The sequence below is a fragment of the Populus trichocarpa genome, chromosome 12, assembly GCF_000002775.5.
Source record: "Populus trichocarpa isolate Nisqually-1 chromosome 12, P.trichocarpa_v4.1, whole genome shotgun sequence".
NCBI lineage: Eukaryota > Viridiplantae > Streptophyta > Magnoliopsida > Malpighiales > Salicaceae > Populus > Populus trichocarpa.
Window position 1 is genome coordinate 10,530,298 of NC_037296.2, and position 12,392 is coordinate 10,542,689.

The 12,392-nt window shown below is 32.8% G+C and overlaps 1 protein-coding gene across 2 annotated transcripts; it reads left to right on the top strand.

The window, feature by feature from the left end:
- Window positions 1-4,360: 4,360 nt before the first annotated feature.
- On the top strand, window positions 4,361-11,219 carry LOC18103780 (peroxisomal membrane protein PEX14). Of its 2 annotated transcripts, XM_052445985.1 has the most exons (13): window positions 4,361-4,450; window positions 4,555-4,632; window positions 5,073-5,308; window positions 5,456-5,495; window positions 5,619-5,815; window positions 6,020-6,209; window positions 6,333-6,422; window positions 8,079-8,152; window positions 8,280-8,322; window positions 8,403-8,470; window positions 9,232-9,276; window positions 9,361-9,429; window positions 10,519-11,219. In XM_052445985.1, exons 2-13 carry the CDS (start codon window positions 4,575-4,577, stop codon window positions 11,005-11,007), a joined length of 1,599 nt encoding a protein of 532 aa, XP_052301945.1. In that variant the 5' UTR covers window positions 4,361-4,450; window positions 4,555-4,574; the 3' UTR covers window positions 11,008-11,219. The 2 variants fall into 2 exon arrangements, with proteins under 2 accessions (XP_052301945.1, XP_052301946.1); XM_052445986.1 differs by lacking the exon at window positions 4,361-4,450 and having other exon boundaries at window positions 4,467-4,632; window positions 5,622-5,815.
- Window positions 11,220-12,392: the final 1,173 nt, after the last annotated feature.

A 12,392-nucleotide genomic window follows, 5' to 3' on the forward strand; every position in this document is an offset into this window, starting at 1 on the left:
AACTCATTTGTTTTACTTGTATAATAATGATAATAAGAAATTACACTTAATACTCTCTTAAATTCTTTTCACAATCATATCGGAACAATGCCATCATATAAGTAAGTATTTGAATGTGAAAATTTGGTGGTGATGTTTATGTATAAATAACGGTGTAGCTATGATAACCAGCAAATGTTCATAACATGTTGAAATCCAATACTAAAATGTTGCTTTATATCTTTGCAAAGCATAATGGTATATATATTATAAATGTTATTAAAATTGATCGTTTTTAATTAGAAACGAGTGATTTGGCTCTTAATGAAACAAGTAGGAGAAACCAATTTTTAATTATTAGTACGAAAAATAAAGCAGCTAATCTAGGAGTATAGGCTGCTATAAGAGTTCAATGTAATTATGTTAATAAAAAATTGCTAGGCAACTTTTTATCTAATTCAACTATTACATAAATAAGACTTCAAAAGTTATATATATATAAAAAAAAAACCCACTTTCAAAAAAGGGATAAGAAAGATAGTTTATTTCAAGTGCAAATAATTTTTAATGGGATTAAGAGTGTGTTTAGTATTGCGGTTGCTGTTGTGGTTGTGGTTTTAAAAAAATTGTTTTATAAAAAGTACTTTTAGTTGAGGTTGGTTTGAAAAAATATATGCTTGGTTAAAACTGTGGTTGAAATTGAGGTTGAACAAAAAGTAGTTTAATGTGTTTGGTTAAAAAAATGTTTTTCAAATTGAGGTTATAAAATAATTAATATATATATATATATATATATTAATATTAATGATTTTTAATTTAAATATTGTAGATTTAACTACTGTTATTACATCATGAAATAAATAATATTGATATCAAATATTTTTTATTATTCCATTAAACTATGTGCAATGTCATTACATACGAAATATATCCAACAATTAAATACTAGTTTTTCGAGTAAAACACAATTTTTTTAAAAAAAATTACAATTTCATTACGTATAAAAGTCATTCGAAAAGAACTATAGTTTCCATGATTTTTTGAGCGTGCAATAAAATTAGATAAAATATTATCATGAATAAAATTGAGATTACAGTACGAGTAAATTTAATTCACCTTAAACTAATTTTTTTAAAAAACAAAAAAAATATATTGTTCACGATTAACTGCACTGGTTTTTCGGGGAAAAAAAACTAAACTTTTCTCACTGGTTTTTCAAAAAAAAAAAAAAACTGAACAGTGCGACAGTGGAGCATGGCTCCACTGTTCACTGAATAGTGGAACCATGCTCCACTATTCCTTAAAAATACCCACGAGTTCCAATCCTGCGGCTGGGCAGCAAAAATTAGTGGGTCCTGCCAAGCAAAATCAGTTTTGCTTGCTTTACCAAACACTGATATGTGTGGCTGCGAGTGAACCTCACTCGCAGCCACATTACCAAACAGGGTCTAAATATAATAAGAAATGAATTTTTATTGGTAAGGCGTGTTAGAGAATAATATAAATCATATCCTGGAACCTCATCTAAAGTTTAAACTGTTGGGTTGAGATGATTCTTTGACATGGTATCAGAGCCTTGATGACCAAGTGATCTCGAGTTCGAATCTCATCATCCTCGTTTATTTGATAAAAATTAAGCACAAGGTAATGTGGGTATGTGCAAGTTTCAAGCTCAAATGACTTTCATTTGAGGTTTCAAGCTCAAAGGGCTTTCACTTGAGGGGGTGTGTTAGAGAATAATATAAATCATATCCTGAAATCTCATCTAACAGCTTAAGCTATAATATAAATCATATTCTGGAACCTCATTTAACAGCTTAAGCTATTTGGTTGAAATGGTTCTTTGACAAAGCGTTTAGTAGTGTCGTCAAAATGATATTTGTTTAAAATTTAAAATTATTTTTTATTTAAAATTAATTTTTAGTATTTTTGAATTATTTTGATACATTAATATAAAAAATAAAAATATTATTTTAATATAATCCTGAATAAAATCACTTTAAAACATAACATTTATCACAAACATGTCCGAAATTTCAGAAATGAAATATACCTTTAGCTTTTCTCCATCATGATTTGTTGTGTTCGATATTACATTAATTGCTTGCTAATCTCAATCTTGATTCACCTTGGAAACAAAAACAGAAAAAACAAATTCATAATCACTGATAACATGGCAACGTTGGCCCTCTGCATAATAATGAAATTGTTAAAAATAATCTAAACATATATATATTATATATTATTATAGAATACTCTAAGACGTAGGAAAAGTGCTATAGCTTTTTCCACGCCTTCACTTTCCTCATTATTAATATATTATATTATTATAATTATTATATTATAATTATAATTATTATATTATATTATAACATATACTAAGCCTTTCACTTTCCCCATTATTAATATATTATAGTATTATAATTATTGTATTATAATTATTATATTATAATTATAATTATTATATTATATTATAACATATACTAAAAAGTAAATGAAATGCTAAACTTTTTTTTTTTTAATTTTTTTTGTTTTTTTTCTTTTAATAATTTTTTTTATTTGATTTAGTTTGTTAATATTAAATTTTTTTATTTAGTTATCAGACTTTCATGACACGGATCCCGGGTTTAACGAGTTAATGTGATTTGACGAATTAACCTGAATTTTTTTTTCTTTTTAATTAATTTTTTTCGTTTAGTTTAGTTTGTTAATGTTAAATTTCTTTCTATTTAATTATCAGACTTTCATGACACATGTCCCGGGCTTGACAGGTTAACCTAGTTAATTCTGGGTAAACCCGTCAAATTTTTTTTCTATTTAGTTATCAAACATTCATAACGTGAATTGTAGGGAGCGACTAGTGTGGGCTTAAATTAATAATGGTTTTGATATTAGAGGCTTCTATTTCATCATAATTTTTTTTTTATGTCTTTCACTATGGATTGCACAATGCAGTCCACGGTGAAAAAGATGATGTCTTTTTCTTCTTTTTTAATTAATTTTTTTTATTTAGTTTATTGATATTAATTTTTTTTTCTATTTAGTTATTAGACTTTCATGACATAGATCTTAGGTTTGACGGGTTAAGCCAATTAATTTATCAGCTGATGCCTTTAGTTTTTTTTTTTTTTCTTTTTTGCTGTTTTTATGCCTTTGACTGTGGACTGCACTGTGCAGTCCACAGTAAAAAGGTTGATGCCTTTTGTTTGTTTATGTTTTTGTTCCTTTTTAATTAATTTTTTTCATTTAATTTAGTTTATTAATGTTCAATTTTTTTCTATTTAGTTATCAAACTTTCATGACGCGGATCACGAGTTTGACAGGTTAACTTAGTTTGACGGGTTAGCCCGGTTAATTCGGATTTTTTTCTTTTTCTTCATTAGTTTTTTCTTTATGTTGGTTTTTTTTCTTTGTTTTTTTCTTTTTAATTAATCTATTTAATTATCATACTTTTATGACACGACCTTGCAGACAGACCCACATCCAAGGCTATTGTGTCTGGTGTTGCAGTCAGACCCACTTAAACTTGGATATAACTTTATAGAAAGACCTAATATTTTTAGATCTTAATTTTTTTTATATTTTTTATGCAAAAAAAATTAACCCACGGCATCACGCGGGTCATGTAAGTAGTATATATATAAACTGTGCAGGATGCCGACTAGTTTTTCCAGCTTAGGATTATGGTCAGGATGACAATACTCTTGGGCAAGCCCAATTTTATCGCTCTTATTTGAGGTCTGACAAGAAGAAGAAAGAAAGAAATAAGCCCAAATTGCAAAAAGCCCATGAAAATTAGTTGAAATTGAAAAAAATAAATAAAAGAAATTCCACTGCCGATCATTCTTCCGTTTCTATTTGTTGTTTTCCTTCAAAAGCCAGAGAGATAAGACCTTATTGATTTATTTTTGGAAAAACAAGCAATTTTTATTATCTGCCTTTCCGCACCGTTTCTTCTTTCTTGTTGTCTTTTTGAGTTAATTATAGCCCAGTCCTTATAGTTTAATAACATTAACTACTTCGACCTTATTGTTTCATATACTTCATATTTAATCCTAATATTCTTAAATTTTGTCAGCACCGTCCTTTTACCAAGATCACATTCTTTCCTGATTTATTTTGTTTCTTTTTTTTTTATTTCAAGAGACAAAGAAGAGTAGGATCAGATAAGGAGGAAAATCTTGATAACAAAAACTTTTTTTTGAAAAAAAATTAAATTGAGGACAATCAAGGGGCGTTAAGTGATTTTTATACTATATGGATTGGCTAGTTATTATTGATAAATTATAGGGATCTAAGATATAAATTAGCTCCTTCGTTTATTTTTAGTATAAAAAAATATTAAAAAAACTTCCAACAGCCCAAAAAAGAAAAAGAAAAAAAATAGCAAGTGATAGCAAGAGAGCTTCGAAGCGAGCAAAAACTAGCTCTGGCTGACAGGCACCATCGACGTCATCATCTTTATATTAAGGCTCGTAGATTTATTTCTTTCTCTCTCTAGGCCTCTCTCTCTCTCTCTCTCTCTCTCTCTCTCTGGCCTTCTCTTTATTTTATTTTTCTGGTTTCAAAATTCAGTCAACTGAGGAGGTTTGAGTATGGCGACTCAATCATCGGATCCTCCTCCTCCTTCAAACCCTGCCGATCAAAATCCTGGTTCGATTTCCCTCTCTGTACTGATATTATATATTTGAGCTTACAAGATTATTGTTATAATTATGTGATTAGCAGCTCAATTAATTAAGTTTTAGCTATGCTTACGGTTCAATCTCCAATTTTTTTTTATAATTGAATTTCGCTCTTTTTTGTGGTTGTTAATAAGTTTGACGAAGTAGTTAAGTAAAAAACTGTTTGGTTAGCCAATAATTATTCTTATTTGGCAAACCAGAAAAAAAAAAAAAAGAGCTATTGGATGCGTAACTACACTTGCAATTGATTGCTATCTCTTTTGTTTATGGGATGACTAATCAAAGATGATGTCAATGGGGGGGGGGGGGGGTTATTTGTTTATATACTGTCAAATTACGTCAAGCTTAGGATATATAGCAAAAATGCTAAGCATAGAGTAATGGGTTTTTTTTTACTTTGAGCTACAGGGAATGTACAGCCAACAAATGGGATTCAGCAAGATGCTGAGGTTGAGGCTATCAAGCAAAGTCCTCCATCTGTCTTTGTGAACTCGGAACCAATGCGAGAGGAACAAGTGCAGAATGCTGTAAAGTTTCTTTCGCACCCAAAAGTTAGGGGTTCTCCAGTTATGTATAGAAGATCGTTTCTTGAGAAGAAGGGCCTCACAAAGGAAGAGATAGATGAAGCTTTTCTTCGTGTGCCGGTAAACAAATTATTCGTTTTGGCTCCCCACTTTCTTGCATGCCACCCTGTTTAATCATTTTTTTCCTCTGGGAGAGCTAATCGATTCTCAATGTATTTGTATTTGTACCTGTTTGTTTTCCCTGCTGATGTTTTCTGCAAATTGCAGGATCCAACTCCAAGCACACAGGCAACCAGTTTGAATCAAGGTATAAGATCTTAATATGAAAGTGAGATGTTTATTGTCTTTCATGATAAGCAGTCCTTGGGCTTGCTAAGATTTTTATATCCTTGCATCATTGATTGTATTTTGTGTTGTACTATGACAAAAGCAGAGGGGCAGGTGAAATCAACACCAAATGCTCAGCCACTAGCTTCAGCACAAACTCTGCAGCCTGTAGCAGCTGGTCCTACTGCTGTAATTTCTTCAGTAGGGACTTTGACTCGATCTCGGTTTCACTGGTATCATGCTGTTTTTGCCGTAGGACTATTGGCAGTTTCAGGTGCTGGAACAGTTGTGTTAGTTAAGGTATCAAAAATACTCTACACAATCACTCTGTCATGTTAGTCAAACTGTTAATGCCTCTCATTTGTTTTCCATTTCCAAAAGATGGTGTAGGGTTGCATCTATAAGTTTCTTGCACCCATCTTAGTGTAAATAAATGTACCGGTTTTTGTAAGGTTCTATATGTTAATTTTCATGACATGAACAGATAACATATTTCTTGTTCAGAATACTGTTATTCCCAGGCTGAAGTCTTGGATACGTAAGGTTGTGTTGGAAGAAGAAGATGACAATGTGAAGAAAACTAATTTAAAGCCAAGTTTGGCAGAAGAAGCTGCGGCAGCTGCCAAATCAGCAGCAGCAGCAGCTGTTGATGTTGCAAGAGCGAGCCAGGAACTATTGAATTCAAAAAATGAAGGTGGGATAATGATAGAATTTCTTTCGTTTCCACCGCTTTCTTTAAAGAAAACTGGTTTCCTTAAAACACTTTCTGATTAGTTATTTTCTTTGTAATGGTTGAACCTTGCTCAACTCCTTTCAGAGAAGAGATACTTCAAGGAATTTATGAAAATGCTAGATGTGCAAGTACAGGAAATGAAGTCAATGAGTACTGCAATACATAGATTGGAAGGTGAGATGTTGCTTTGACATCAGAACCAAACATATTTCTTTCTATGTGCTGCATACATATGGTTGTTGAGATGCTTTTGTTGTCCTTTTCTGTTGCAGTTCCCATTCACAATTTTTTATTTGTTATTAGTGTATTTATGAAAGAAGACCTTTCTCCGTCACTTGTGCTTTCAGAGCTTTTAGGCATATGATTGCCTTTTTAACAGGCATCTAGGCATTAAGGCATTGTTACTGACTGTTTAGATGTTAAATGCAATAGTGTGAGGCTCCCTTTGTAAATGTTACTATTTGCAAACCATATAGATTGTGAGGAAAAATAAAAAAAGCTATCTTTTGGTTTGGTGGAAATGGAGAGTGGATTGCTGAGTGCTCGATGCTGATGATCACTGCAACTTTAAGACATTCATAGAAGATGGAGGTGCTATTTTGACACTCCTGCACAAAAACTTTCAAGGCTAATCTAGTTGTACATGATTCATTCAGGCATTCTGAAAACCATTCCTAAAGTTGTTGTCTTTCAACTAATTCAGCAGTGTCTCGTTGTCTTGGCTGATCATTTTCAATTCTTCTACCACATGTTGCCCATATCGATGCTGGAGCAAATCCTTAATAATAGTTTAGATTTAATAAGTTATCGTAGCAAGGTAGTGTAGTATATTGTAGCAGCTTTCACATAAATCAGGGTTTTTTCCTTTTATTTATGCTAGTTAAAGCCCTAGATCCTTGCAGGACAAGGAATCACTGGTCTTGATCACCAAGTAAAATTACTTAACCTCCAAGGAAATATTTAAAAGGTCACATGCTAATTACATGATTCCTAATTAATTAAAGAACATATATATATACATGGCTGGTCAATTTGAAAATGCAGGATCATAATCTACATTTGTAGATTTGTCACCTTGTAAATATTTGGAGTTTCTACTACATGCATCTCTAATTTGGCATAAAGTATTATGCAAAAGTCATGAAACCTAAATAACAGGACCAGTGGTCCATTCTATTGTTGCTTATCCAGGAAAGCTAAAGTTAAACCTAGAGAGAACAAGAGGATTTGTTTCTTGCATAGTTTTGTTGGTGTGTAAGGATGTATGAATTGACCAGATTTTCCTATGCTTATATGACCTTTGATTAAGCAAAATGTTTTTTGGAAAATAAGAAATGATTCATATCGTTTACATTATTTTTGAACTTTTTGGTTGTTGGCCAGTTATGGACAAAATAAATGGCCGCAGTAGTCATTGCTCTTGCGCATGTTGCAGTTTCTTGTTTGTAATGAGTGGTTCAATATTGCTCAAGTTTGTTGCTCTTTCTTGTTAATACATGCATTAAAAAGCTATCTGGCTTATTGCCTGAGTAATCTGCTTGGTTGTAGCCCAGATGCTTAAGGTGGTGCCTTGGTGAGCAAAAATATTACATTGAGTGTAATTGAAATTATGCAAAAAGGCTTTCAGCTTCAGTGTTTGTTGGTTGCAAAAGTCTGGGAACCATATTACATGTGCCACCAGTGAGAAGGCCTCAAGAGAAATAACTGTAACTTGTGGCCTTCCTTTTCATTCCCTACATTTTATCTTGAAGCGTTCTGAGATTTGTGGACAACATGTCTCAACACTATCAGAAGATCTGTTTGTCAATATTTTTTTTCCTGCCTCATCAGGTCAAACAGATAACCGTGTGAGAAACTCTCTTGCTGATCAAGAAGACTATAGAGCCTTAGTTGCAAATCCAAAGGTGAGCATGACTTAGGTGTGGACTGAGCACTGAAAGCTTCATGATTTGGAATGAAAGTTTGTAGAATAATTGAGACAAGTTTTGAGCGAAGCAATTTGAAGCTCTATATATTTCTCTCTTTTTGCAGCAAACATATACCAATGGCAAGACAGAGTTTGATTTGCACTCAGGTTATTTTCCAGCCATTTCATTTTCTTTTTTTGTTTTTCTGTTTCGATTTCCATCTCATCTAATCGGAGTTTATGGACAGGGGGATCTTCATCGCAGCCTGCATCTGCTGAACCCTCTGCTGCACCACACCCTAAGTCATATATGGAGGTAAGAACTAGTGTAACAAATTTGTTCAATTGTATTGCAGGCTGGCATCCATTGGAATTAATCTTGCTGCAGTGGACCTGTGGTCAATAGTTGCATGATGCTGGTGTTTCTGGAGTGAAACATAGATGCAACTCTTTTTTCTTTTCTTTTTTTATGTTGAAGTGTATCATATTTCATTAATTGGAAACAGGCATGCAACTGAGGGCATAAAATATCTCTGTTTTCTTTTTTAGTTATGATTTAAGGTTTTTACTTCTTAGAACCCTACTTAGACATTTTTGAATCCTTAGTTTCAGAGTTTTGATATTGAACTTACTTGGTCAGACATTTGATTTGAACCACTTTATTAAACAGTTTCAAGTTAATTATTGAAAATGAGGATCGATGGAAACATTTCAGAATTGATAGGGTTCTGAAATCTGAAGCTCAGTAGAGAAGAAAGTTTCAACTTTGATACTTTCTGTAGCAATGTAAGCCAATTCCAGCTTAGTTTAAGGAAAATTTGCTAAATGTTTAAACATTGAACAGAGACAACTTCTTTCTCAAGATTTCTTAACTGTATGAGCTTGATGTTCCTTGTTCTAACTGGAATTTGAGTTTGCAACTTGAGATGTCTGAATTTTTCTTCTTTCCATGTTGTGCAACTTTCTTCATGTATGATGATGCTAGAAATAACTATTGCAGATTCAATTTGGCAACACTGATGGATTCAGTAGCCTATGATAGAATTCCGCTAACCATTTGGTAATTATGTTGCACAGATCATGGAGATGGTTCGGAGAGGAGAGAGACCTGGCAATATCAGGGTAAGTCAGACCTAGTACTTACACTGAAATTGGCTTCCTTCTCTGTGTGACATGATAATTTTGTCATCCTGGATTTATATGCAGGATATCAATGATCAACCACCCAATCCTAGTCAGCAAATTTCAAATCCTCGCATTGCGCCTAGAACTAAGGTGTGCAACTGAAGACTCAAATTATTGATCAATCAAAATTCATGCCCCCCTTTCTAATGTCTTAAATAGAGTGATTGGTTTAGGCACCAAATAGGAAACAGAACTAGATTCCTTACAAATCATTTTAACTGCTAAATAGAAAATAACAAAGTTTTATTAAAAAAATACCAAATAGGAAACATAACTAGATTCCTTACAAATCATTTTAACTGCTAAATAGAAAATAACAAAGTTTTATTAAAAAAAATTGTTTTATCATATACAGAACAAAATTTCCTATTTAGTCAAGTATTAGTTCCCGAAGGAGTGTTTTCTCATTCCACATCACATTTCCTTCTTTTTCATGGATTCATACGCTAATGGGGGGTTTTCTATTTAGATGGCCATGTAGATGCAGAGCATCTACCTGTCTAGATGCAGAGCATTCTTACTTTCACTCTTCCAATTTAAAACACCTGCATTATAGTAATTAATTTACTCCTGAATATCATTATTAAAAAAAAGAAACTCCTGAATGTTATGCATATTTGACAAGATGTTTCTTGGCTCTCCCTCGCATTCCTTCTTCTCCAAATAGAATCATAGGCTAATGTGGATTATATAATTTTTCTTATTCAGTTGGTCATGTTAGGTATGAAAATCTGAAACTGCAACCAGTCTTCAGAGAGTCGCCACCCCGTCCCCCTGTCTACCTTTCCACTATTCTTATTTAAAACTCCTGGATTGCTTCAAGTAGTGTAATTAATTTTTCCTGAGTGTCTTTTATATTTGACAAGAGTACTGCTAAAATTAGGGGAAGAAAAAGGCCTTACAAATTGGTGTGGCGTCTACTTTATCCAACACTCAGTTTTACTGATTGCATCATGTCTTATTCTATCAGATGATTCAGAAGTAGCTCTGAGTTGATTGATACAGGCTTTTGAGTTCACTCTTAAAAACAGAATCCATTATTGTGGTTAGAGATATATAGCTTGGAAAAATGTGTTCAGATTTTTTAGACTGCTGCAGAATATGATTGAATAACAAGAATCTTCTTAAGAATTTTTGAATTAACATTAAAAGAAACTTCTCCTTTTCCTGTCTGAGTAGCCATGGGAGGTTGGTCAAGTCCAAAATAACTCAAGCCAGGTGCTTCAGTCTCAAGTGAGCGGAGAAGATTTGAATTCCAAGGTACAAGACAATGGTATCTATCAGTTTGATGGTGAGAGCACTACACCCTGGTGGCAGCAGAAAAATGCCGGAATTGCAGAGATAGATAATGAAGATGAAGTAAAGGCTGGACGTTATGGTGGACAAAACAACCAGCAACCAGTTAGGCGCACATGGGTCCCTCCCCGGCCACCTCCTGTTGTGATGGCTGAAGCGGCTGAAGCCATCAGACGACCAAAACAATCAATTCAGAAAGAACAATTGGAAGATGATCGATCTGTGTCTCATCCAACAGACACAGCTGATGAGTTACAAAGGATAACAAAAATATCAGAATCAGGGGGTGCTGTGGAGATTAATGGTGGGGGGTCAGTGCTGAACTCAAGTGAGATACAGGAGGAGCCAGAACAAATCCATGAAGGGAACTAAAGCAGGGTTTGATTTGCATGATCTGCTTGATACAAAGTACAGTTTGGTGTTTGAAACCACTGCCCGAGAATATGTTAGATCAGCCTGGTACACAATCAATTTGATTCTAAATGTATTATGTGCCTAGGTTGTCTCGTTAGACCCTGTTTCTGAAGTTCATTTTCACCAGAGAATAAAGCTATGCCTTACGAATAATGGATAATATTTTTGTATATTGTTGTGTGCGTAGTGTTTTGCCCTACTCACTAAGCTCAACGTGGATATCTGGGTTTTGCTTTTTTGTCCAATGTCAAAGCCTGCTATACCAAGTTGTGAAGAATAATTTTGGGACGATATGAATGTTAAGCCTTACGAATAATGGATAATATTAATCTAACGGGGGAGTTGGATCTTGAGAAGGAAAAGAAATTGAAGTTGGAGATGATATTGGAAAATACCAGTCATGAAGAGCAGCTGGGCGCAACACAAGAGTCATTTGTGCAAGGCTATATGACTCCATCGTATAGTTTTGTTCTGCCGCTAGAATTGTTTGCTTGCCATCTATGTGGATCCAAAATGGTAGTCTTTAGGCTCAACTCATAGCATCCAGTGGGTTTGCTACTCTTTCAAGTCGGGACTCAAGGAACTCGAGATTTGGGAACTTCTGGAACATAGACTCCAGCTTACTCGCCAACATAGTAAAGTGAGAGTGGTTGTGGAATGGGAAATGCTAGTAAAGATGTTACGAGGATATAGAATATGTTAGAAAATAATATAAATTTTATTTTAAAATTTTATTTAATAGTTTAAGATTTTTGATTGAATTAGTTATTTAACATGGTATTAAAGTTTTAATGATCAACCGGTTATAAGTATAAATCTTATCTTTTTTATTTATTAAAAGTCACTGATTTTACTATTGAAAAGTTTTTAAATCCCATAAAAAATAACTGTTTTGCAGGTATTAGACCTTCTATCACCAATCATCAACTTTTTAAATTTTAAATAGGAGAATATTGACGTAAACTTGTTATTATACTCTATCTAAATACTTTAAAGCTTTTAATTTTGAGCATATTGAATACCAAAATATATCAATCATGAAACCTTTTTTTTTTTTTTGTTAATGAAATCATGAAACTTGAACATTTGTAAGTGGCATTCTAATTTATTATATATATATATATATATATATATATATATATATATATGAGTAATGTTTTGATAAAATAACTTTAAAAATGTTATTAATTGTGGCATAAAATGAAAAGAATGTAAATAAATTATTGTTTTATAAGGAAAAATATATATAATCTGCAGATGCTATAGTACTGGAAAGTTATTGTTAAAAAAAAAAAGTGACTTTAATAAATAATATCAACATAATTACTTGTTTCTCCAAGAAC